Raw genomic sequence first — 24,053 nt, forward strand, 5'->3', positions numbered from 1 at the left:
GGCAGAAAACTGCTTAACACAAACAACGTCCTATTGATGCAATGCTGTGAGCTGGTGCTCGTCTGTGGGAATCACTCTGAGTCATAAAGACAAGTTAAAAAGTCTTTCATCAGGGCTGCGTATATCTTAAATAAACTGATATCATTTAACAGAGTGTTAAGTGCATGGCTCTAAGCGCTTTTATTTGCTCATTTGTCCTTTAATGTTCGCTTTATTTGTTCTTAAATGTGCGACTGATTTTTACAATGAGCCGTTCCCCGCTGTCATAAAACAATAACTGATCGTTCTGTTGGATGGCACCGGCAGCCGTTAGATCACTGTGGCTTCATTTACTGCCGTCTTTTTAAACTAACTCTCAGTTAGGTCATAATGTCCTTCTGACAACACAGTCTGCAGTCTGTCAGTGTGGCTCACATATAAAGTCTGTAAAGGCTGGAGGTTTGGGGAGGGGGGGGGTCCTCGATTACTGCAGTCCAATAAAGCCACAAAAAAAAAGAAAAACCTTCATAAAATATTCTTTAAAAAACCAGAAACCATCACTGGACATGTGATACCAAATATTCTGCACATCAAAAGTACTAAACTTTATGATCTCTTTGGGACATTCTGAGATTTTGTAAAATATGACCTTGATGTTGCTCATGTGTTTGTATCATTATCCTTTTTCTGAGCCAAACCTCCTCCAAATGATGAATATCAAAAAAATATGTTTTGACCCACTCAGTCAGTCATTTGGTCCAAAGAATCTCCAGCTGCTCTTCCTCTTCTTCAGATACTTCAATCACTGAATACGTACACTAATCTACTAAAAGGTATTACTGAATGTTTCTGGTGTTACATTGAGTGATTCCTTGATCTGACGGTGTGTCTTGGTCCTCTCAGTGCCCCTGTCAGCAGTGAAGAGCATGAATGTTTATGATGAGACCTCCAGCACCATGAGGGTGAGATGGGAGGAGGCGGCTGGTGCCACAGGCTACATGCTTCTGTACAAACCCATCAACGCCACTGAGCCCCAGCTGGAGAAGGAGGTAAAGTAATGTGTGCGTTTTCAACATGGGAAATAGTTTGAAGCTTATTCAGAGACATCTGCTTAAACAGATTGGTTCTTGGAGTCTCTGGCCTAGCTGGGATAGAGTAGCCTTTCTCTGCTAAGCTAAAGTAACTACCAGTTAACTAAACTAATTCCATGTTGGTGTCATGCCCTGGTGTTGGATTGCCGGTAGTTTTTCCCCGTTAATGTTAATGTTAGCCTCATACTGCTAGCTGAGGATGGAATAGTTGTAGCTTAGCTCTGTTCCAACTAACAAGAAGCTAAACTAACAAACTAACTAAAACAAGAAGCTAAACTAATTAACTAAATAACTAACTAACACAATTAGCTAAAACAATAACCCAGAATAACTAACTTACTGACTGAAACATTAAACTAAACTAAGACAAAAAATAAAACAATAAATTCAACTAACTAATGTCACGTTAGCGTCATGGCTTGTTAACTGATGTTGTCTTGCTTGTAGCTAAGTCCTGATAATGTTATGTTAGCCTCATACTGCTAGCTGAGGATGGAATAGTTGTAGCTTAGCTCTGTTCCAACTAAGAAGCTAAACTAACAAACTAACTAAAACAAGAAGCTAAAGCTGATGTTGTCTTGCTTGTAGCTAAGCCCTGATAATGTTATGTTAGCCTCATGCCCTGTTAGTTAATGTTGGTTTGCTTATTGCAAAGTCTTACTGCGTTTATGTTAGCTTTGTCCCGTTATCTTATCTTGGTTCCTGCAGTAGCTTTGGTCGACTAACATTAGCTGATTGCCCTGCTAGCTGAAACTAGCAAGACATCATCTCCCATCAATGGGAGTGAACTAAAGTCTTTGTGGGATTGTGTGTCACACCTGGGCTACGCCTGAAGAAATAGATCTGGACATATCAGGAAATATCAGGAGGATAGAGTGGAAGGAATACAGAGTACAGAAAATAACAAACCAAATGAGGGAAACATAACCCTTACCGAAAAAGAAAAACCAAAACAAGCGTCGACATTGAAAAGTAATGGTTTACCTGGGAGGACCAGTGTTTTGTCCCCACAATGTGAGCAACACAAGTACACTACAACACCAAGGAACACACACATCACAAACTCACACACATCTTAATTTGTGCGCTCAGCATTTCCACATTGATTTTATAAGAGCGGGCTTCTGCTTTCGCCGCCTTACTGCTTCCAGATGGCGATACGATGAACACTTCACAGAACAGGAAGTGGACTTTAGCAGCGCGGCTCAGGCCAGGCCTACAAAAAGCAGAGCCCTCAGACACGCTGGGTAATGGGAAGGATTAGCTCATGGCCTGAAGTCATCAGGATGATATAAACCGAACAGATGCTGTACGGGTGGAGCTGAACGCCTCTGTGGTGTTACCCTACATGTGCAATTATACAGCAGAGGAAAAAGGGGTGATTTAATGTACAGTGAGGTGGTCTTTACTGGAAAATATGCGTGTGTGAATCGGGACCTCAAAATGATGAAGTGGAGCGTTGCATTATTTATCAACAGTAATCATTTGACATGAAATACTGATTAAAATCATTTTACAGTGCATTTTTAGCGCAGCATGTTTCCAGTTAAAGGTTAATAAATTGGGCTAAAACATAAATCACTGGCATGACACTGATAACGTCATTACATCTTTAGCGTTATCGTGTACAGTTTGTTTGGAAGCACTAGAAGTCACAAGTCAGAGTCCCGCCTGTTTACCAGCTGTTGAGTAAAAAAAAGTCCCGTCTCTTCTGCTGTCCGACCTACACATTCCTCTCCCCCCCTATCTGCCCCCACCCCTCTCTCTCTTCCTCCTCGCTTCGTTCCCCTCCATCTCTCTGCAGGTGCGTGTTGGAGGGGATGTAACTAACGTCCAGCTGGTGCAGCTGATACCCAACACAGAGTACTCCATCTCACTTTATGCGCTGTACGGAGAGGCTGCCAGCGACCCTCTGGAGGGGAGAGGCGTCACCTGTATGTAATGCTTAACTGATGCTTTACTGTACATGAGTTTTAGCTCTGCAGGCATTTCTTGGTATATGGAGCAAAAGACCTTATATACAGATTCCTGCTGTCTCTGGGGCTCTATGGTGCGACCTGAAGGAAGTTGGACCCTGATCTGGCCTGACATTTGCTGCTGCAGCATTCCTGTAATATGGTTTGGTGTATTTGCAGTTCCTGACAGTTTCTTTCAGTTCTTGACTTCCACACTAACCTGATAAATTTAGATATATTAGAGGCTCATTTAAGCTTTTATAACCCAGTTCTAAAAAATCCTGTTTCCTCAGGATACACAGACGTTGCGTAACATTGGCTCTGAAGATTAGCCTCCAGTCAAAGAGGGTGTCCTCACTCAGATAGTGATCATATTCATATTTATCTCAAGTAATGGGATTCATTCTGTCTTCAGGGAGTTGTATATCGGGCTACAACACAATTACTGATCATCAAGAAATGTTAGAAAGTATTTGAACACATCTTTTCATACTTGGAAAAGTAATTGTCAGGTTGTGTTCACTGCATTGTGTTTGCAAGATACCAAAACTTACATCCTTTAAAATGTTTTTATTAGAAAAGGTTTAGAGGAAAATGTTAGAACTAGAGTTTTATTTTCATGTCAGCAGATGTTTTATAAGAGCTGGATCACATCTCCTGCATGCTGGAGTTTATATTTTGGATTGAGAACTTATAGATAGAAAACAGATGCACTTAACAACAGCATAACCAAAGCAGAAGCATTTAAAAACTGTCTGTTTTTCAGCTGTTCGGTACGTTTTGGCCCCACCATGTCCGTCAGCATGTTTTAATGTCTTATTGACAAACGATATCGACAGTGATGCCGTGATCGTAAATGTTTTTATACTGTTTTTAAAGATTTAACGGATGTCCATTACCTGTCCTCCCTCAGTGCCCATGCCTCCTAATGGAGTCCTGAGAATCACTGATGTAACTCACAGCACCATGAGGCTCAACTGGGACGCTGCTCCTGGAGCAGTCCGCAAGTACACGATCACCTACAAACCAGAGGAAGGAGACCTGAAAGAGGTAAAACTGAGGCTTTGTCTTGTTGTGTTACCTCCAGGATTACAGGATGACTTGGAGACACTGCCTGGGTACTAGCTCCCTTTAGTACAGACTTCATGAACAAACTGCAGATGTTACTAAAATACTAAAATACTAAAATTAGGTCCTCAAATATGATGATGAGCTGCTTTTATATCGATGTGAGCTGAATATCTTTGGGTTTTGGGTTGTTGAACAGATAAAACCGTAAAGACACCTGCAGCTCTTATAACCTTATAACAATTTAAATTATTTAACGCATGAATCGATGAAAATGATAATGTTCAAAAATGAACATTGCGTTTGATTTTAGCTAACTGTGCCCAACAGATAAAATAAAAGCAAGTTGAACACAAGCAAGCTCCATTTTCCGTTTTCTGTGATTATGAAAGACTTGCAGATTTGCAAGAAAATCTTTAGCGAAGATGGATGTAGGTTTTGTTTGTTTTGGAATCATTAAAATTGCCTGGCAGCATCCTCCCCTGTCCTCATTGTGCAGCTCAAACGCTCTCCAACTTTGAAAGTATCATCTAAATAGCCTAAATCAGTTTCATGTGTATAGCCGGGATGTACAGCTGTGACCTTTTCTATTGGCAGGTATCAGTTGTTACTCCCTCACAGTAGAGTGGCTTGTTTGAAAATGTTTGTATTGTTTGTAAGGTCATTCAAAGGTGGCTTTAAATAATAAAACCTCACCAAGAGCTTCATAAGGGTGAAGCTTTAGTCAGCAGTGAGATCTTTCGTTCTGGGAAAGAAAGTCAGGACCAAGTCAAGAGTTACAGCCGGCCTCTCGGCGGAGCAGCAGCTCCACTTTGTTGGCTGATCTTTATGAGAGAAGCAGTCTGCTGGCAGAAGAGCGCTGGCTCAGGCCGTCAGCCGTCAGCCCAGCCTGACTGGATCGTCCCGGCACCGCTTTCGTCCTCATAACTTCTCACTTGGATGTCAGCGGAGGACAAACAGTCTGGGATGAATCGACGGCCGAAGGTGCCGTCCGTGGACACCTGCGAGACGTTTCCAGAAAGTTGTGATGGATGACGTGCACCAGCTCCACTCCTCTTAAGGATTACAGCTGACGGCTTCTTGTCTCTATAGCAGGAGCCCACACTTTGGATTAATGCCTGCTGAGGTTTTTCTCTCTCTGCTGCTGCTTTCAGCTCTCCCCTGAAATGGAAAACTCAGCTGAGGAGACGCGTCTCAGTGTTTCACACATCAAGCTTTGCCCTGATATTCTCCGACCTTACAAATATACCGTTTTATTTATCTCTTCTTGTCTTGTTGAATATACAAATTCCACATAAAACTTTACAATTGTCTAAAAACTCTCTGAATCACACCGAAGCTGCTGATGTAGTTTTTAAGAAATAAACAAACATGTTATTGGCTTTGCTTGGTAACATCTAGCTGATAAGGAAGGAGTTTGAGGTTAAAAATTCATTCTTTACTCGCACGTGGCAAAACAATCACCTCCAGGTCCATTAAGTAGCTATTTCTGAAATATTATACTGCCGGCCAATCAGAATTGAGAATTTTCAGTGGCCATGGTGTAATGCCACATTATTCAAAATGATAACCATAAAAATAGAAATAAGTTTTGCTGCAGTTAGTTGCCAAATTCCTGTAAGTGTGACCTCTCGGAGAAACTTTTAAACACTGTGCCGAGTCTGATGGCATTTCATCAGTCTGTGCTGCTGTGAACAGGTGACACATTTGAAAACAAATCCTACTAGTTACTGATAATTACATGTGTTACCGGCAGGTTGAAGTCAACGGTGACATCCTCACCCTGGACCTGTCCGGCCTCATCTCCCAGACTGAATACGATGTGGCCGTCACCCCGGTGTACGACGAGGGACCTGGAACCCCGATGCTCGGAAATGCTATCACAGGTCTGAATCTGTGTTTTATGTTTGTCTCTAAGCAACTTCCTCTCACTCATTCACATCTCAGAGCCCCCCCCCCCCCCCCCCCCACCCCCCCCCCCCCCACCCCCACCCCACACACACACACACCACACACACACACACGTCAATCAACACACATACAAGCACACAAAGACACACACACACACATGTTGGCCTACAAAGTGCAGTAAACAGTCTTCACATACTGTTGCCTCATCTCTCAGACGTCCTCTTAATCACCAACACATCCTCCCTCTTGTTTCTGTCTGTGTGAACAGATGTTGTTCCTGCCCCCAAGAACCTGCAGTTCTCTGAAGTGACCCAGACCTCGTTCAGAGCCACCTGGGAGCATGGAGCCCCGGACGTGGACCTCTACCGCATCGGCTGGACCAAGAAGGGGGAATCCAACTACCAGTTTGTAAGTCTGCCAGTATGGTACGGGACTGCTTCTTAAATGCTAGTTTTCAGCTCTGGTCTGTTTTCAAATGCAGCCTTTCGAAGACCAGATCAGGACAAAGACCGGAGCAGTTTGTTGAAGACCAAAATAAACAATAAACGCTGCTGATGTTGGTTCAAGAAGTTTGGGAAGCTCCAACAAGGCTTGGGGTCTTTTTTTTTGCAAGAAAACAACCATTTACAATGTTGTTTTCAGGACCTTTCTGATTGCTCTGATTGGTTTGTTGTTGTTAACGTGATAGATTCTCCTAAAGGTTTGAGCCAGTGTGAAATTCATTTTGTTCAACGATACGTGGAAGGTAGGAAATCAAAACGTAGTTGCAAACATATAAGAAATGCTGAAGTCCTTTGAACTAAACCCTTCAACATCTACAGCCAAAATACACTTAAACTAAGGATGTTATTAAGCCGTAAATGTGTTACAAGTTTTATGTAAAAGTATAAAAGAACAAGAGTATAAATGAATGAGCGGCCCTCTTGCTTGTTCGCTTATGTGCATCCCGGAGAAACCTGTTCCCGCCTTAACTAGTCAACTAATCTAAGTTTAACTCATTCACTTTTATAAATGTTGTAAATCTTTGTGCGTTATGCACAGGTGGACCCTCTCAAAGTGTTTTCTAATTTTAGGGAAACTGAGGTTTTAGAGAGTTTGGAAAAGTCAACATCTGTTACTTAGACCAAGACAGGCATCTTGACTTGTGTCCACATTGTATCTGGATTTGTTTTGTCCACTTTACATTTCTAATTGTTATCAAAAAAATGCATCTTCAGCAGCTGGATAAACAATCCAGTCAAGTGCTGTCTCTTGAAATATGCAAATGAGCTTTTCTTGGACAGCTCCGTCTGTCTGCAGTGACACTAAACATCTGGTTTGAGTTGCCTCATCCTCACAGAATCCAACCAGCGGTGAAGGTTTTCGCCTGCAGCCTCACAGATTTCATTCCTCTTATTAAAACTGGAGGTTGAGCTCAGATACAGCTGTACAGCTCCGAGTTCAAGTTAAGAGCATTGAAGCACGGCGGCTCAGACTTTCTTAACTAGTCCGGATTTAAACCGTCCACCTTCCTGTTGCAGTACTGCCTCTCTAACATGTGAGTTGCTCCTCAAGGAGGATTGATTAAGTTACGATTATGAAACTCGAGATGGTTTTGTTTAAATGCAAAATGAAACAGTCATGCCGTAGAACTGTCCTTTAAGATTTTTCTTATTACTGAAGTAAAAAAGATCACAAGAATGATCCGTTGTGGTTTCACAGATCCCTTAAACTGACATGCCTCACAAAACGTAGTTATTGTGGATGCCAAGACTTAAGTAAAAACATCCAGTTTAGCTGAAGCAACAATAATGCTCTCTTTGTTTTCTTCTCGTTATACTTCCATTCCTTCCTCCAAGGTTGTTTTTGGGCTCCACCCAACGTACACCCAGCACAAAAATCTGTCAATGAAATCAGTACCAGGTTGTTAATTAGAGTTGATCTCTTTCTTTATTGACCAATGAAAACAATGAAAATGCATCTGGTCTCAGTGGTTGGGTTTAAATGAAACTCATGAGGGTAAATCTGCAGGATAAAGCTTTTTAAAACTTTATTGTCCTTATTTACCAGTCAATAATTTAAATCTGCAGATCTTTTTAAAAACAAAATCAGTGCTATATAGCATGAAACACTGACTCAACATAAACACCAGTAAATCAATGTCACAGTCCACTCTGAAAACAAGCTGCAGAGTTATACCTGTTTCTTTCTAAGGCTCGAAGTTTGTATCTTGCTGTTTCGTAGTTACTTCTGTAAATTTTAGTTTAATGAGCACCAAACACAAAAGAATGGAGTTTGAAGGAAAAACAAGCATCATACGAATACAAACTAAACACTCCAAAGGCAACTTGCTTTTGATGTCTTCTGTTTTCATTACAAAAACTGTACTCGTCCTCTAATAATTGCAGTTGTCATTGTAAAAGCTATTCGGACGAACTGCAAAGGGTCTCCAACTGCACAACTAACACCTAGTTCATCATGTCGCAGATCGCTGCGATGGCTCCACACAGACATCATGACAGAAAAGACTGTTGACATACTACTTCTCCGTCTGTCTCCGTCACCAGGCCATCCTGAACAGCGATGACACCTCCCACGTTCTGCAGAACCTGGACCCCGACACTGAATACTCCGTCACCGTCACGGCCATCTACCCCGACGAGTCGGAGAGTGAGGACCTGATGGGAAGCGAGCGCACACGTAAGCGAGCCGTTGCACCGCCGCCGCCGCCGTGCCAGACCCCAAAAACACAACCATCATATTTTACACTCAGATGTAACTCGCATTGAAATAATAACGTTGTTGTTTTCTCAACGTCTCTTTCTAGTGTTAAAGGCTCCGGAGGGTATGTCGTATGAGAAGGACAGGTTCCTTTTCATTGTAATGTTGATGATTTTGTGTGGAATGGTAATGTGGATCATAAAGGGACAGCGTTGGTGGAAGCACACTTTTTCTTTCTTAACTGCATGTGTGTGCATTTCAGTGCTTCACTGTGCGTTCACACCACCAGCAACTAGAGAACCTGAGTGACATTTGTTGATTTTTCTGCAACCAGAGAAACGTTTCATCGTCTTGTTGCTTCAGAACAGTTTAGCTGAATAATATTTTTATACCACGAAGGCAGAAAACGCTTAAAATTGTACTCAAACAAAGTTTTACTCAGTTCATCGACGGTTTTAAATGAGTGCGCAGCCAAAGTGAGGCTCCCAATAACCATAGCACAAACGGTTTAAATAACTGACAAATAAGGCAAAGCCAGTCAATTCATTAGTCAGTAGAAGTAGAAAACACAACATTCATGTGTCAGTTTCCTGTTTGTTTTTATTTTATATACATGATAACGCACTCTGAAGTGGCCTGATATAGAGAATAATGAATTTGTTTGCCGCCTGGTCTATTATTTCCTCATATCAGGACACCTAGTTGTGCATTATTGTTTACTAATTATAGATTACCATCATTTTACTGAAATTAACTGTAATATCTTTGTACAGGTGCTTTTAATTAGGCAAACCCTTCCAGTGACGCAGTAGATGTGTAGTAGGTTGTGGTGTGAACGTAGATTCAGAGCTTTAAATGCAAGAAGTGTGAAAACTGACCTGTGACACGTCATCCTCCACAGATCTCCGTCCATGTTGTTGTTGTTTCCACTTTGTCGATCATTTTGTTTTCCCCCATCCTTCACCATTTTGTCAGTTTCATTCATCTCACATTGTAACGTCATTTTATCATCATCGTCCCGTCATCCTTCATCAGTGTTCATCATCAGTGTTATCGTGCCTGTTTCTTTAATATGAATGTGCACCTCAGTCATCAAATTCATGTTGTTGCATGTTGTTGCATTATTGTACAGTGTTTCTGCTGTAGGGTTGGGGGGTCAGTGAGAAAAAACTTTCTACACTACATTTTATTTTGTTAAATTATAAAATTTGCTATACAGGCTGTCCAAATTTAATATTATAAACTTTTTTTTGTTATATTCTTAAAATGTGTTATTTTTCCCCCTAAAAAGTTATAAAAAATCTGTTATAGTGCCTCCTGCAGGTTTCTTGTTATACCCTTAAAATGTTATTTGTTACCCGCATATCCCAAATGCTGAAGGGACATTTTGGAATTTGCAGGCACGATGGTTTGCTAAATGTAATTAATTAAAAAGTACTTATTAAGATAAATGATCGGAATGAATAGTTACTGAACTCCAGCCCTGCTCTGAACAGCTTCACTGACCGTACCGCTGCTCCTGTTTTGAACCTCATCACCCTGCTTTCATCCTGAAATTGACCCGTTTAGCTTTTGTGACCTGCTGGATAGTGGGAGCGTCACCATCACTGCCATCATCCTCACCATCACCATCATCATCGCTTATCAAACACAGGATGCTCTGATTTTTCTGTGTGTCTCACTGGTTTTATCTGTGTGCTCCCAGTGGTTCCTGAGCCTCCTCGAAACTTGAGGGTTTTCAACGCCACCACCACCACGCTGACGGTGAAGTGGGACGCCGCCCCCGGACCCGTCCAGAACTACAAGATCACTTACAAACCCGTCACTGGAGGCGAGCCTCTCTCAGTAAGATCACTGCTCATTTTACAGTATTTAAAATAAATGCTAAAATAAGTTTTTTTTAGGTAAAAATACAGTATTGTATCATCAGCATACGTAAATCACAAAAATGTCTCTTCATTTCTCCTAAAGAAAGGTACCGTAGTTTGTCCTGTTTGCACAAATTAAAATGTGGTAAGAAGAATCAAAAAGAATATTTAATTATTGTTTTTTGTATTTATACAGCAACTTTCAAACAACAAGGCTGTTAAAAGTGCTGAAAAGACAGAAACACATTTAAAACAATACAATGAAACATAAAAGACCACAAGAAAGAAAATTCAATTCATATAATATAATAATTTAATAATAATATAATTTAATTTAGTGAATTAAAAGTAATAGAATATAAATGATGGTGCAGCTACAGTGTAGAATGGAAGAAATAGTCTCAGAGGTCTTTTTTGGCAATTAAACTTAAAATAATATATCGGTACATTTATTATATTAGCCTCCCTATTCTCCTGGAAAATAAAATGTGTTTGATTTACCCTCAATATAATAATAACATTTCTAGTGTATGTTTTAGCCGTGAATATAATGTAAATGTGAACCGAGCAGCAGTCTTTCTAAAAACACACACATACAAAACCACTTGGCTCTTCATCGTATCAAGAGACCAAAGCTGGAGCTGCTCCACTGACACTGAACAATAGATTGACTTCGGAGATTTCTAAAATGTTTATCTAAGTTTTTACACCCAAGTTGGCTTCAGTTCATGGAGCGTTTTGTAAATTTGAGGTTTACCAGAAACTGAATGCACACTGGGTATCATCTGTTTGTCCAGGATTACAGGAACAATGTGACTGAATTCCTTTTTAGGGTGGATTTTCCTGGTAGGGTCTCACAGTGGTTTTGTTCTACTCTTTTCGGGGGTGCGGTGGTGCCGGCTGGGCTGCTTTCTGACCACTGGGAACGTCTCCAGCGTGCTTCAGCCACTCGATGACAAATCAATGAATATCTCAATATGACGGAGAGCTTTAAATCTGTCAGAAGAGTTTGTAATACGAGTCCCAGTGCACAAATAGAAACAAATCAATTATGAATTGTTTGATATGATGGGAAGTTTACTCTCCCTCTGGAGACTCACTGTCAGGAAGTCCAAATCAGAAAAAAAGACATGAAACTCTGCAGGGAAAGAAGCTGAAAGAAAAGGCTTGTGTAGTTTTTATGAATCATTTGAAGTGAGAAATGTTTAAGATATTTAGTTCATAACACAGGGCACCATTATTATAAGTGCCAAAACTCCATTACAGCGAAAAGTCCTAACATTTTACTTTCACAGTTAAAGCACTTATTGTTTCAGGTTTCATTTTTAAAACCTTGTATCTCCACTCTCAGGGGTTTCCATGCTTTTAGGTCTTTTTGGACAAATGAACCTTTTTGCCTCCCAAAACTCACAATATTTCACTTCTAAATTTCCTCTAGATAATGTTTGAAAGTCAACGAAAACTGGAGTGTGTGTTTTATAGTAAAAAAGAGTCTTTTAGAGGAGTTTAGGGCCACAACAAATGCAAACAAAGAAAGACAATCGAAGGTAACACCTTTGATATCTGACATGACACTTTGTCAGGGTGTGGAAGTAAAAGGAAAACACAGACACTTAAATGACACAATTGACATAAATTAACTTCAGGTGTGTCGACTGAAGAAGATGTGGATTCAGGATTCACACAGGAGATCAATTAGAAGATGTCCTCTGAGCGCAGTGTAGACAGGAGAGTAAAGCTTCCAGATAGATATTATTGTTTTATATTTACGTGTCTCATGATGAATTAAATATGTAAATCGATGCAAAAGTACAGTCAAAGAAAACTTATTCAACAGCAATATTTCCTCTGAAATCCGATGGAGTCTCCCAAAATGGAAATAGTCGAGTAGCAGAAGCTGAAAACGGTACAGATGCAGAACAGGAAGAAACGGACTCAGGTACAGTATCAAATCAGGGAGCAGATGTTGCCAAAAACATCAGCATTTACGGCACAAATTGGGTTTAGTTTTAAAATCTCCCTCTTGAGATGCACAAAGACGTCCTGGTGGTCTTCAGCACTCAGTGAGAGACGTTTCCGGTGATTCTGAGCTCCCTCGTCGTATTCTGACGTTCGGTTTGTGACGGCCTCCTGCAGCTCCACTGTATAGTTTGAGGAGTCGTGCGTTCGGCCGCCAAGCTCGCATTCTTGCCCGATGACTCAACAGCGATCAGCGCTGGAAGGTAACTTGAAAGGAAACTGTGGGCTGTATGAAAAGAATTTGAGTGAGTTACCCATTTTATTGTGTCTCTGAGATGTTATGACAGTGTTCCCCCAAACAGTGTGTCAGGGTCCAATCATGATGTCAGCGGCACAAATCTGTCTAATGGATCTCTGATCCCCTCGCTACGTCAGATGTGTACACCAGAAGGCCGAGAGCATCTGGTGTCGTGTTGTCGTCTGCAGGCTTGTTGTTTTTAACATCAGTCATATGAAACCAGACAGGATGTTTGTTTGTGCAGGATGAGCTCAGGGTTTCTGCTCCGAAAAATGTAGAAAAGCAGTAAATGTCCACTTTGGGAATTGTGTAAATATTATGGAAAGGTATGGAAAACTACTGTTTGTTAGGTCCAGTTCTGTGCTGATGCTGCGTGTTACATTATTAAGCCTAGTCAAGAAGAAGAATGATATCTTTGGACTGAGGTGGTCGTGCTGTAACTCACAGTGGAATAAATCATGCAGGACACACACAGAGATGAACATGTGAAGAATCCCTGAGAGAGTCTGCAGGCCGACGTTGATTATAACTTTTAAAGTCTGGACGTATTCTGTATTTGTCTTACTGTCCACTAATCCCATGAAGAGACCCAAAAAACATCAAAAACTCATCAGTGAGCCTCACCGTGTCACCGGGTGACATGTTCCCTCATCACCATGAACACACACATCATTATCTGGACTCCAAATACTCACTAGAGCACCACATGTGGATTCATCCGCCGCTGGAAATAGTCCCCTTTAATAATCAACCTCATTAAAAGTGCTTTAACTCTGAAGATAGTAAAAAATATATTTATTTCAATAGTAATTTTTAACAGTGTTTGCAGAATGGAGACTTTTAATTGGAAAATACCTGGATGTTAATACGTTATCAGACATGTTTGAACAGAATTTATGTTCCAACACATTTAAAAGTTGTTTTCTGCTGCAAGAAAAGATCACCACGGTTTACAGCAAAATAGGTCCTCTTCCCCTCCAATGAAGTAAAGAAACGAATAAATGTTCACTAGAAGTTCTTTTAATTTGAGGGGGACGATAATGAAAGTTTGACCTGAGTATTAATGTTTAAGATAAATAGAAACATTCCTTAGTTTGTTGTTAAAAAAACAGTAATACTTATATAAAGATATGGCTTCTACGATGAACACAGTGTTATGGAGTGAGCAGTTCAGTTCCCTCATGATTAAAAGGTCATCCCTTAAACAGAAAGAGACCCCGAGCAGCCGCCGAGCAGGACAGCCAGTCTTTGCTTGTTTCTCAGAATACAAATTCAGCCAAATACCTAAAATACTGATGTAAATGTGATGTGATACCCTCTGTCATTCATCTCTTAGCTACCAGGCAAACTGTTTATACCCTCTTTGAATGTGTTTACAGTGTCGCGTCCATCTCATGATATACTGCAGACATGTTTGCTCAGGATCTCCCACAGGCCTGCTTGGATTCCCCTCCAGAGAAATACTTAACTTATTCATGTACAAATAATGTAAATAGTTTGCTGACTTTGTCCTCAAAAAAAAAACAGCGGATCAGTCTCCAAAACATGACACACTGCGAATTACTGGGCATTTTAGAGTTTCACTTTAGTTTTTGGAAGACTTAGCGATGACAGAAGGGATAAGTGATCACAGATTTAGAGATATTCAGTTGCTTCTTGTAGCTATTTTGATTTAATGGAGTCTTTTCTGCTCATTTCACCTTCGTTACACAATTTCATATATTTTTATTCTTTATATTTGTATTATCTAATGACAAAGTTTCCCTTCTGTACACAACATGACTTTATACTCTTTATACTTAGAGAAGTGTCTGCTGGTCATGCTTCAGCCACTCGTTTCAGCCTCCGACTCTCACTGCTGACTTGTTTCCTGTGAACAGACGCAGGTTGGAGGGAAGAAGACCAGCATCATCCTGCAGAAGCTGGAGCCCGACACTCAGTACTCCGTCACCGTGGCCTCCGTGTATTCCACCGGCATCAGCAAAGACATCTCCGGCGAAGGACAAACCAGTAAGACTCGGATGTCACAGGAGCTCCAAAACATTCAAATAATATAGTTCAAGTGTTTTTTAGGGCAATTCGTTAAGTTTAAAATCAAATGTCCGTTTCTGCAACTTCTGTATTCAACAGTGGTAGAAGACAAACTAAACTAAAAGGAGTAATACCAGTGGAGCATGCTTTAAGTAAAAGTCCAACATTAAAATATCTAGTTTTTCTTAGCTCATGAAAAGTTAATGTTCGGGAGATACATGGTTTTCACGTGAGAAGAGAAAGAAGCATGGTAGGAAGTAAAGTAAAGTATTGTGATGGTAATATTTCATAAGCTTATCTCATGTTGAATATAAAACCCGAAACTGCAGCTTTCAGAAAGATGTGGAGGCGCAAAAAGTCTAAAATCTCCCAGAACAGATATGTTAAAGTGAAGTCAGTACCTGAGTACAGTTCACTGAGAGGAGTAAATAAACACCACCTGTATTTCTGCTCCCTCAGAGCCTCTGGGTGGAGTGAAGAACCTGCAGGTGTTGAACCCCACCATGACCACCCTGAACGTACGCTGGGAGCCCGCCGAGGGCCGAGTGAAGGAGTACAAAGTCGTTTATGTTCCCGCCGCCGGAGGAGCTGAGAGCATGGTAGGACTGGTAGGACAACCATCCGCTTTGGCACCGTGAAGCGTTTCACCTGAAGCCAAGTTATTCACCTGTGTTTGAACACGTCCGCTCAAAAATGTGTTCCTCCGTAAATGTTTGTGAAGAAAGCTGAAACAGGAAACACTGTCTTCACCTCGGCCTGATGTTTCAGCTGCTTGTTCGTAGTTTCTTACAAAACAAAGTCGAAACGTCAGCTTCGATTCAGTCGTGCGTGCTGGATACAACCAGCCTGTAACTGCACGGGAGAGTTAAGACGCTGCCATTGTTACCACTAAGCGACTTTCCATAGTCATGCTTGTTCTTCTGTCTTCTGTCAGCTCATTCGTGTGATTTGTTGTTAAACTCAGGAAACAGTGTCTGCGGGCACAACCACCACCCTCCTGCGAGGCCTGCAGCCCGACACCCTCTACACTGTCTCTCTGGTGCCGGTTTACGCCGCAGGAGACGGAAAGACAATGTCTGAGAATGGAAAAACAAGTAAGACTGAGCACAAAAACTGAACCAATAAAACTTTTACAGGAGGATTCCCTTCAGATGCATCATCTCATTACATTTCATCAACTATTGAGTTGTCCAAACAGAGAAACATACACTTACTGTGCTTCACTGAAAACCTGCTAAAAACAAACGTAAAGTAACCGATTCAGTCTCCTTGAATCCCCCCCCCCCCAACCCCTTAAACATAATTCAGTCATGATAAAAACAGTATTGAAATCACTCATTCAGAACCTGACACGTCCTCTCGTTCAGGGCCACTGGGAGGAGTGAAGAACCTGAGGGTGACGGACCCCACCATGACCTCCCTGACTGTGAACTGGGACCCGGCTGATGGAGCCGTTCGCCTGTACAAGGTCTTCTTTATACCCACTGCTGGTGGCCAGGAGGAGATGGTGAGATCCTTTAACACCCGTCTTACCTCAGATCAGTCTGGAAGCTGGTTGAGAGGCGGCCGGTTAGGAGACTAACCACCTAAATGCCTTTTTATTGTCAATCTTGGTGAACAGGAGCAGGTTCCTACCGGCACCACGTCCATCATCCTCAGGAACTTGATGCCCGACACGCCGTACACAGTGTCGGTGTTACCAGTCTACCCGGCCAGGGAGGGAAAACGCCAGTCAGAGGAAGGAAAGACATGTGAGTTACCGGTGTTCAAAAGTTAATGTAAAAAGTATTTGGATTGCAGCAAAGTTGTCAACAACAATCATTTCCCGCTCTCAGTGCCTTTGGGCGGAGTGGGCAACATGAAGGTGACCAACCCGACCATCACCACCCTCACTGTCAACTGGCACCCTGCTGATGGAAACGTTCAGGGCTACAAAGTGATCTACGTCCCTGTGGATGGAGGACTGGAGATCGTGGTAAGATCCTCTCGCTCCTTTACTTCACAGGAAAAGATATCGAATAAAACCTGATACCCAAATAACATCCGGGTCTGACTGTAAAAGCAGAAGAAACTGGTACATGTGTGATGAAGGCTCTCATGCTAGATTGTTGTTGTTTGATTCAACAGTGAGACCTGTTTCTAAAATGTTAAGTTATGTAAGTAAGTCAGGTTTAGTTAGTGGAGAAACTGGATCCTTGCAGAAGAAAACAAGAAGACTGACATGATACCAGAGGAGGTGATTTCAAAGACGAGGTAATAACAACCAAGCAAACATACAGACGGTGACAGAAGTAAACATTTAGTGTTTAAGTCTTTATCTATCTGTAAGATAATACAGTTATACAACACTGAGTTCAGACCAGTGTCTTCTGATCGGCTGTTGCAGTTTGTTGCTGGATGACTTTGCGAGCTGATCTGGAAGATGTTCAAGTATCAAATGTTTTTGGCACCCAGTGTTGGATTGTTAACACCACTGCTCTGTGACAAGGTTGAAGTACTCCACATGAAAGTCATGGTAATGTTACAAAATATAAATAAATCCTGGCAGGACAATTACTCTGTTTAGAAATGTCACAGGTTTTGCAGCAGAAGTCAATAAAAAGCTGTCAGACTTGTTTGAAAAGAAACGATCAAAGCCCTCATCAGGGATTTAGTGACGTCATGCTTTTTGACTGCCCCACAATAGCGTCTAAATCCTTTTGCAAAAGAGCATCCCTCATCGCCGCATGGGGTGTTTGTGGGGTTTATATTTCTCGGTGTGTGTAAATACGCCTGCCGTCAGCGCTCGATGAGGTTCAGACTGTAAAGAACACAGCGGCTCGTGTTCGTCTGTTTGTCTCTGACTTAGCTTTTACCCCCAGTTGATATGTCAAAGTAAATTTTACAGATGAAGTTTTATCTCCTCTGCCAGAGGAATTCATGTAGCTTCATATGCTGCATCTTCAGTTAAGAAGAAACTGCACATCCTGGAAGAACTAGAATCATTTCTGTTAGGGTTTGACTTTTATTCAAGTTGAACTAAATTAATAAAATCTGGTTTCAGTGGAAAATCGTATGATGGTCTAAATAGTGTTTTAAGAGACAGTTGTGCCCTAAAAGCAACAAAAGAAATAGCTGTTTGAATAGTTCTGTGAACTTCAGCACAAAAATATTAGTTTTAGCTTCCAACTTTCATCATAGTTGAACAGCAAGTTCAGTGTAACTGCAGTAAACTGATTCTTCTCCAGGGGACAGTTTGTCTTTTCACCTGCTGGAGGTCAAAGGTCAGGGCTCTTGCGGCCGGTAGCTTCTTTGTTAAAGGCATTTTTGCAGGGCGTTGATTTCACCATGTGTGTCTTTGCAGGAGCAAGTGTCAGAGAGCACCACCAAAACCGTCCTGGACAAGCTTCTACCGGACACCCGCTACACCGTCACCGTGGTCCCCGTCTACGCAGAGGGAGACGGACCCAGCCTGACTGACACCGGGAGGACAAGTGAGTATCTGTGGCCGTGGTCACGTGCTGTTGGCAGAAGATTTTATTCAAGTCCAAGAGCTTCCACCTGAGCCTCCAAGAAATCATTAAGCAGATCACTTCCTCCCATGGCTCTTCATTCTGTTTCACGAATAGTGAATTAGTCATTAGTCTAAGTTGTATTCGATTTGGTCTTTTAGTAGCTGCTGTTTCTCTGTAAAGAAGTGTTAGTTGTTTTTCTTATTATTGTTATTATTGTTCGTCTTACACTGAAGAGTAAACACATATTTCACTAATAAAAGTGAAGAAGTTCTCAGGTTATTTGGTTTTAATCTCCACTAATTACTCTGGCTATAGATACAGTAACACTCTGCTGTTGATTAATGACTTCAGCAGGGAGGAATCTGCATGAGAGAAGCACAAAATAGCTTCATGAATATACAAAAGCATCAATGCCAACAACAGCAGAGTGAAACTGAGTCTCAATGCGACCTAAAGGAAAAACGAGCCAGAAATCTTGCCTTCCAACACGTGAACAAACTGCCCCCCAGATACCAGTAACCTCTGACGCTCCCACCCAAGCCCTGAATTTGTCTTCCTGCTTCGTGTCTCTGCTCAGAGCCGCTGGGTTTTGTGAGGAACCTGCAGGTCACCAATCCCACCACCAGCACCCTGAACGTCCGCTGGGAGCCCGCCGAGGGAAACGTACGCGAGTACATCGTGATCTGGGTGCCCACTGCTGGAGGAGGAGAGCAGGACGTGGTGAGACTGCAGTCTGTAGCTAGTACATCACCAGGTTTAAGACGTGTCCTAAGACAAGTTGATCTTCGCTGAAAACTAAGACACTCGATGGCAGAATAGAAGGCAGAATCCAGTTTTATGTAACTGTCAAGATCCAGATGTTGGATTTTTACCAGAAGCTGAGAACTTCATCCATGCCCCATTAGTATCTTGGTTTTTATGACTGCCTGAAATGTGAAATGAGATATGTTTGTTTTAAATTAAACCACTTTGAAGCATTTTAGCTACCTTAAAGTCCAAATGATTGTTCTTTGGCAGTGAGAAGAGACGTGTTAACCTTTTATTTAACTGGGAAAATCTAACTGAGGTTAAGTCCTCTCTCTCTGTCCCTCTGTAACCGACCATTCTTTATTTTCTATTATTCTAAGTGCATCTGTCTTTTATTGGGGTCAGATTTTCTGTGTTGCATGCTTCAGCGGACCGGTGATTTAGCAATTTTTCTGCCATTTATACGATGACACCACCTAATATATACACATACATATACATATACATACATCTCAAACCCTTTCTGTGATGGATTAACCAACCGAAGCAAACGTAAAAGAAGCTGATAACAGACTTTCATATTGAATGGAAATGAATGGAGACCAAAGGCTGATAGGAAGAGTAGTGATACGGTAATAATGGTTAGCTGCATTACTACATCATTATTATTTTATATTATTTTAAGGTGACTGTTGATGCTTCTGACTTAAAGCTACTTAAGGTGGAAAATGGAGGGAAAGTGTATTTTAAGGAGTTAAATAAACCACAGAAGATTTAGTCCCGACAGGATAAAAATGTCTTCTTCCGTTTCTTCTTCTTCTTCTTCTTCTTCTTCTTCTTCTTCTTCTTCTTCTTTCTGTTGATTTGATGTTGGTCACGTAACATTTTCTTTTGCAGGCCACGACTACATGACAAAGAAAGTACAAGTACTATTTCTAAGTGAGAGCAGGTACTGCACTGTGTGAGCAATAGGCTACTCTCAGTTTTGGCCTCAAATTCAAGTTTTCTCAACAAGAGTGGAGAAGTGCCAGTGGCGTGAGATGCCATGGGATGATTCCACTTGTTTCCAAGGCAGTTTCATGCAAGAACTTTCTTTACTTGTTCTGGAAAAAGTGCAATATCAAGTTATCACAAGATGAAAACCGCTGGATAATGTTGTTGTCTTTAAAATCTACATTTACTTACAGCTAATGGAAAACATTTGACAGCGATGTGGGACAGTTTAACTCATTTCCAAGGCAGTTTCAACTGTTTTCTATAAAGCAGCGACAATCTGTGGGGGTCCTTTTCATTACTCTCAAGATTATGTCACTTGGTTTAAGAAATGTCGTGAAATAAAATGATTTGGTTTGGAAGCAGCTGAAGTTATCTCAGCGTGTTGGCAGATTTTAGGACTTGCAATTAGATTAAATGGACAAAGAACAAATTTAGATTTGCAGCAGAAGCCTGAAGGAGTGCGTACAGAGGAAGGCATACACTCCTTCCTGCTGCCAGTTTGGTGGTTTGCTCGAAGGCCCAGACTGTCTCAGGACTGTTTTAAGTGGAAGCTTTCTGCTTAAATCCATCTTCATCTCTGAGCCTCTGCTGTTCTGTTAGTGAGCTGCACAAAGACAGTTACTGACTGAAGCTGCATCCAAGAAAACTGAGCTCACAACACATTAAACTGCAACATCGTTCAGTCTGAGAGTCTTTCTCTTCCTGCCAAACGCCTCTATTCTTGGTAATGGCTTTCCTAAGAGTTCTCCTAAATCCTAGAGTTCACCCAGTTCAAAGTTGTTTCTTTTGTCCTCCACCAGGACCAGGTGTCTGGAACCACCACCTCCACCGTCCTGAAGAGCCTGGAGCCCAACACTGAGTACACCGTCACCATCGTGCCCGTCTACCATGAGATGGAGGGCAAGCCGCAGTCTGAGAATGGGAAGACAAGTGAGTTCAGATTGATTTGTGGCTGAAGGACGTGACCTGGACCTTAAGAGAAGAACAACGCTGAGCCAGAGCTCATTTCACTGAATGTGGAAAAAGAATAGAATAAAGAGTAAAATACAACTTTATTGGCCACATGGACCGAAAACTATCTTTAGCTCACAAAACCTAATAAAGACACGAAGATATGTGAAGAATATTAAAACACCAGTGAAACCAGATTCGTTGAAATATGAAATATATGTCAGGCGCGTTTGTCTTTGAGTAACCATAGCAACAGCACTGAATATAAACCACTAAATATGATAATACACTGCAATGAGTGGAGTACACACTGATCCCATTCAGACCCACACAGAGACACTACCTGGATCGGTGGACTTATCTGAAGTCTCCAGACCAGGGTGCCTGGCTTCGGTGGCGTTTTATCACTGACCTTAAACAGACTCCCTGACAAGAGAAAGAAAGATGGAAGAAACTGGGGTTGTGCGTTGAGTAGATCAGGATCAAAGTGTTTGTAAATTAACTAGTTGATTAATGAATCCCTTCAGCACTAACTGAGAGGGTCTGTCACTGCTCCTCCCTCTCAGATCCTTTGGGTGGAGTGAAGAACCTGCAGGTGGTGGACCCGACCATCAACACTCTGACGGCTCGCTGGGATCCAGCGGTGGGAAACGTCCGCAGCTACAAGGTCTTCTACGCAGCTCAACCAGGAGGAGAAGAACGAATGGTAGAAACTGTTTCAGTTCGCTGTTTGTACCCACACTGCCTCCAGAAGTTTCAGTACAGCTCCACCTCTGTTTGCTTCGGCACTGTGGACTCAGACATTCTCACCGTTATCAGATTAAGTCGTTATCGTGCTGACGGAGGTTTTAACATTTTACTGAACAGGAGGAGGTGTCAGGAGGCACCACCAGCACCACCCTGAGGAACCTGGAGTCCGACACCGTCTACAGCGTGGCTGTTGTTCCCATCTACCCAGACGTGGAGGGCATTCGGCAGGCCGAGGAGGGAAAGACAAGTGAGTGACTCACAAGGATGTTCAGCTCTTGTTCAGCTCACATTCCTGGAGGCATGTGTGCATTGTTCCAGAGAGAGTCACATAATCAAACCTGACAGGAGCCTTCATGCTTTCTGTTGGGCTGTTTGTGTCAGATGGAGGAAGATAAGAAAGACAGGTATGGTGCATCTGAAATAACCTCATGTACAAAACTTCACCTGTCTGAGGCTCAACAAACACTAAGGCTTATTCTTTATTTGACCCCGGCTCATTTTGTTCAACATTCATAACAGCTCAGAAATTTAAAGCCGCTTATTGTATAAAAAAACAGTTTTTAAAGGGTCATAACGGTTCCGGTCCATTAAAAAACCAATAAAATGTCATCTTTGCTTCATTAATGTGATGTTTTTTCTTGTTGAAACACAATGTTGAGGCGTGATATAACACAGAAAAGCATCTCTCTTAACTGTAAACCAGCGGGCTCTCAGTTATGTAAAGCAGAGGAGCGGCATTAGTTCAGAAACTGGGTACATGTTGATTCTCTTATTCGATTGTTCCTCGCTCGTCGCTTCAGATGATGCCTGAGAGGAAAGTTTCGTTTCATTGATTCCTCTTTCCCTCGCTTCTCAGGGAAAACGTGGATGCAGTTAAGGGAACTGAAATGAACCCATTGTTCACTATCCTGGAAGTTAGAGTCCTTATTCCATGTGGTCTTTAAAACTGTGCATAGCTTCATTAAACGGCCAAACATTTTCCAGAGATTCTGATTAATTTCCAGTCATCCAGGGGTGATCACGCACTCACTGGTTTAGACTGGTTCAGTAATCTCTCCCTGTTGGTGCATTCAAGGACCATCCAAAATCCAAAGAACCAATGTTTTATTGCCGCCATTATTTTATTTATGCTATTGATGGTTGCATGATTTATTTATTGGATCATTTGAACTTTATTTTCTTTGCAACTCGACACGACTCGCAGGCACAGAGGAGATTATCTTTACAGAGAACAGAGAAACAGAACAACTAGAGGTCACTATTTATAAGTCGTGCCCATCTTAAATATTCTGTCTTCCAGGACAGGAGAGTTTATTTTGGGCCATTTTCTACCTTTAGAGAGTTCAGTAGAAAGCTGACAGGAAAAATTGGGACTGACACAAACCGGGGATGAACAGGTAGAGATTCAATGTCACACCTGCTGCCTTATAAGCCGCTAACTTGTCGACGTGGTAACTACATGGGAGTTTAAACAGTCGCCTTGAATATGTAGCCTTTGTTGTGTGATGTAGCTCCACTGTTTGCTTTTCCCTGAAGCTTAATAAGCCTAATATTTCATAAAATATTTAATAATTTCTTCTGATATCAGCAGGGTGTCAGGTCCACTGTAGAGAGCTGCAGGAAATCTACCCTTAAACTCTGTTGCTCAATATTTTGAGGTTTTGGCTTTAATCTGGAGACTGTGATCATGTTTTTGCTTTAAGAAACAAAATCCTTTTTAAAGAAAAAACTTGACTGATGAATTCCTAACAGCATAGCTGGTAGATGTAAATTTAATCTGCTCAGCAGCTGACTTGTGGTCGTTGCAGCATTCTTGTTTCCACCACAAACAGGACAGTTTTGAAAATGGTCTCTGCACGAAACAGCGTTATGACACTACAATAACATACTAAGAAAATCTACTTTTTTTCCCAGAGAACTGAAACCACTGGCTGCCTGAGAGACAGCAAGTCCGTCTGAAAACCTGCCAGTAATGTAAAGTTATCTCAGTTTGTAGTGAAAGGGCTAAAACATGCAAGAAAATCAGCGGTTTGGTCCTGTGAGACTGAGAATGAGGATACAGACCTTGTGTATATGGACATTTATGGCTCACAAAAGAACGTAATGAATTCCAGAAAGTTTAGGCAACTTCCCCGACTCTGATACATCTGGACACTCCTGATGTGGTAAACCCACCCATCTGGTGCACCCTGCAGGATAAAACAAATGTGAAGGATTATTTGCAGAAGTTAATCGTCTTTTAAGTCCAAAAAACA

At 41.6% G+C, this 24,053-nt stretch overlaps 1 protein-coding gene across 1 annotated transcript in view; it reads left to right on the forward strand.

Annotated features, from left to right (window-relative positions):
• The window catches only part of col12a1b (collagen, type XII, alpha 1b), a 107,147-nt gene that overhangs the window by 39,493 nt on the left and 43,601 nt on the right, over positions 1 to 24,053 (forward strand). The window contains exons 23-31 of the mRNA XM_070926287.1: positions 883 to 1,028; positions 2,875 to 3,004; positions 3,939 to 4,075; positions 5,850 to 5,979; positions 6,273 to 6,412; positions 8,551 to 8,694; positions 10,421 to 10,549; positions 14,710 to 14,839; positions 18,932 to 19,074. Of these exons, the coding sequence (XP_070782388.1) occupies positions 883 to 1,028; positions 2,875 to 3,004; positions 3,939 to 4,075; positions 5,850 to 5,979; positions 6,273 to 6,412; positions 8,551 to 8,694; positions 10,421 to 10,549; positions 14,710 to 14,839; positions 18,932 to 19,074 (1,229 nt within the window). The remainder of the gene's footprint in view (positions 1 to 882; positions 1,029 to 2,874; positions 3,005 to 3,938; positions 4,076 to 5,849; positions 5,980 to 6,272; positions 6,413 to 8,550; positions 8,695 to 10,420; positions 10,550 to 14,709; positions 14,840 to 18,931; positions 19,075 to 24,053) is intronic.

The sequence above is a fragment of the Enoplosus armatus genome, chromosome 19 (genome assembly GCF_043641665.1).
Source record: "Enoplosus armatus isolate fEnoArm2 chromosome 19, fEnoArm2.hap1, whole genome shotgun sequence".
Lineage (NCBI taxonomy): Eukaryota > Metazoa > Chordata > Actinopteri > Centrarchiformes > Enoplosidae > Enoplosus > Enoplosus armatus.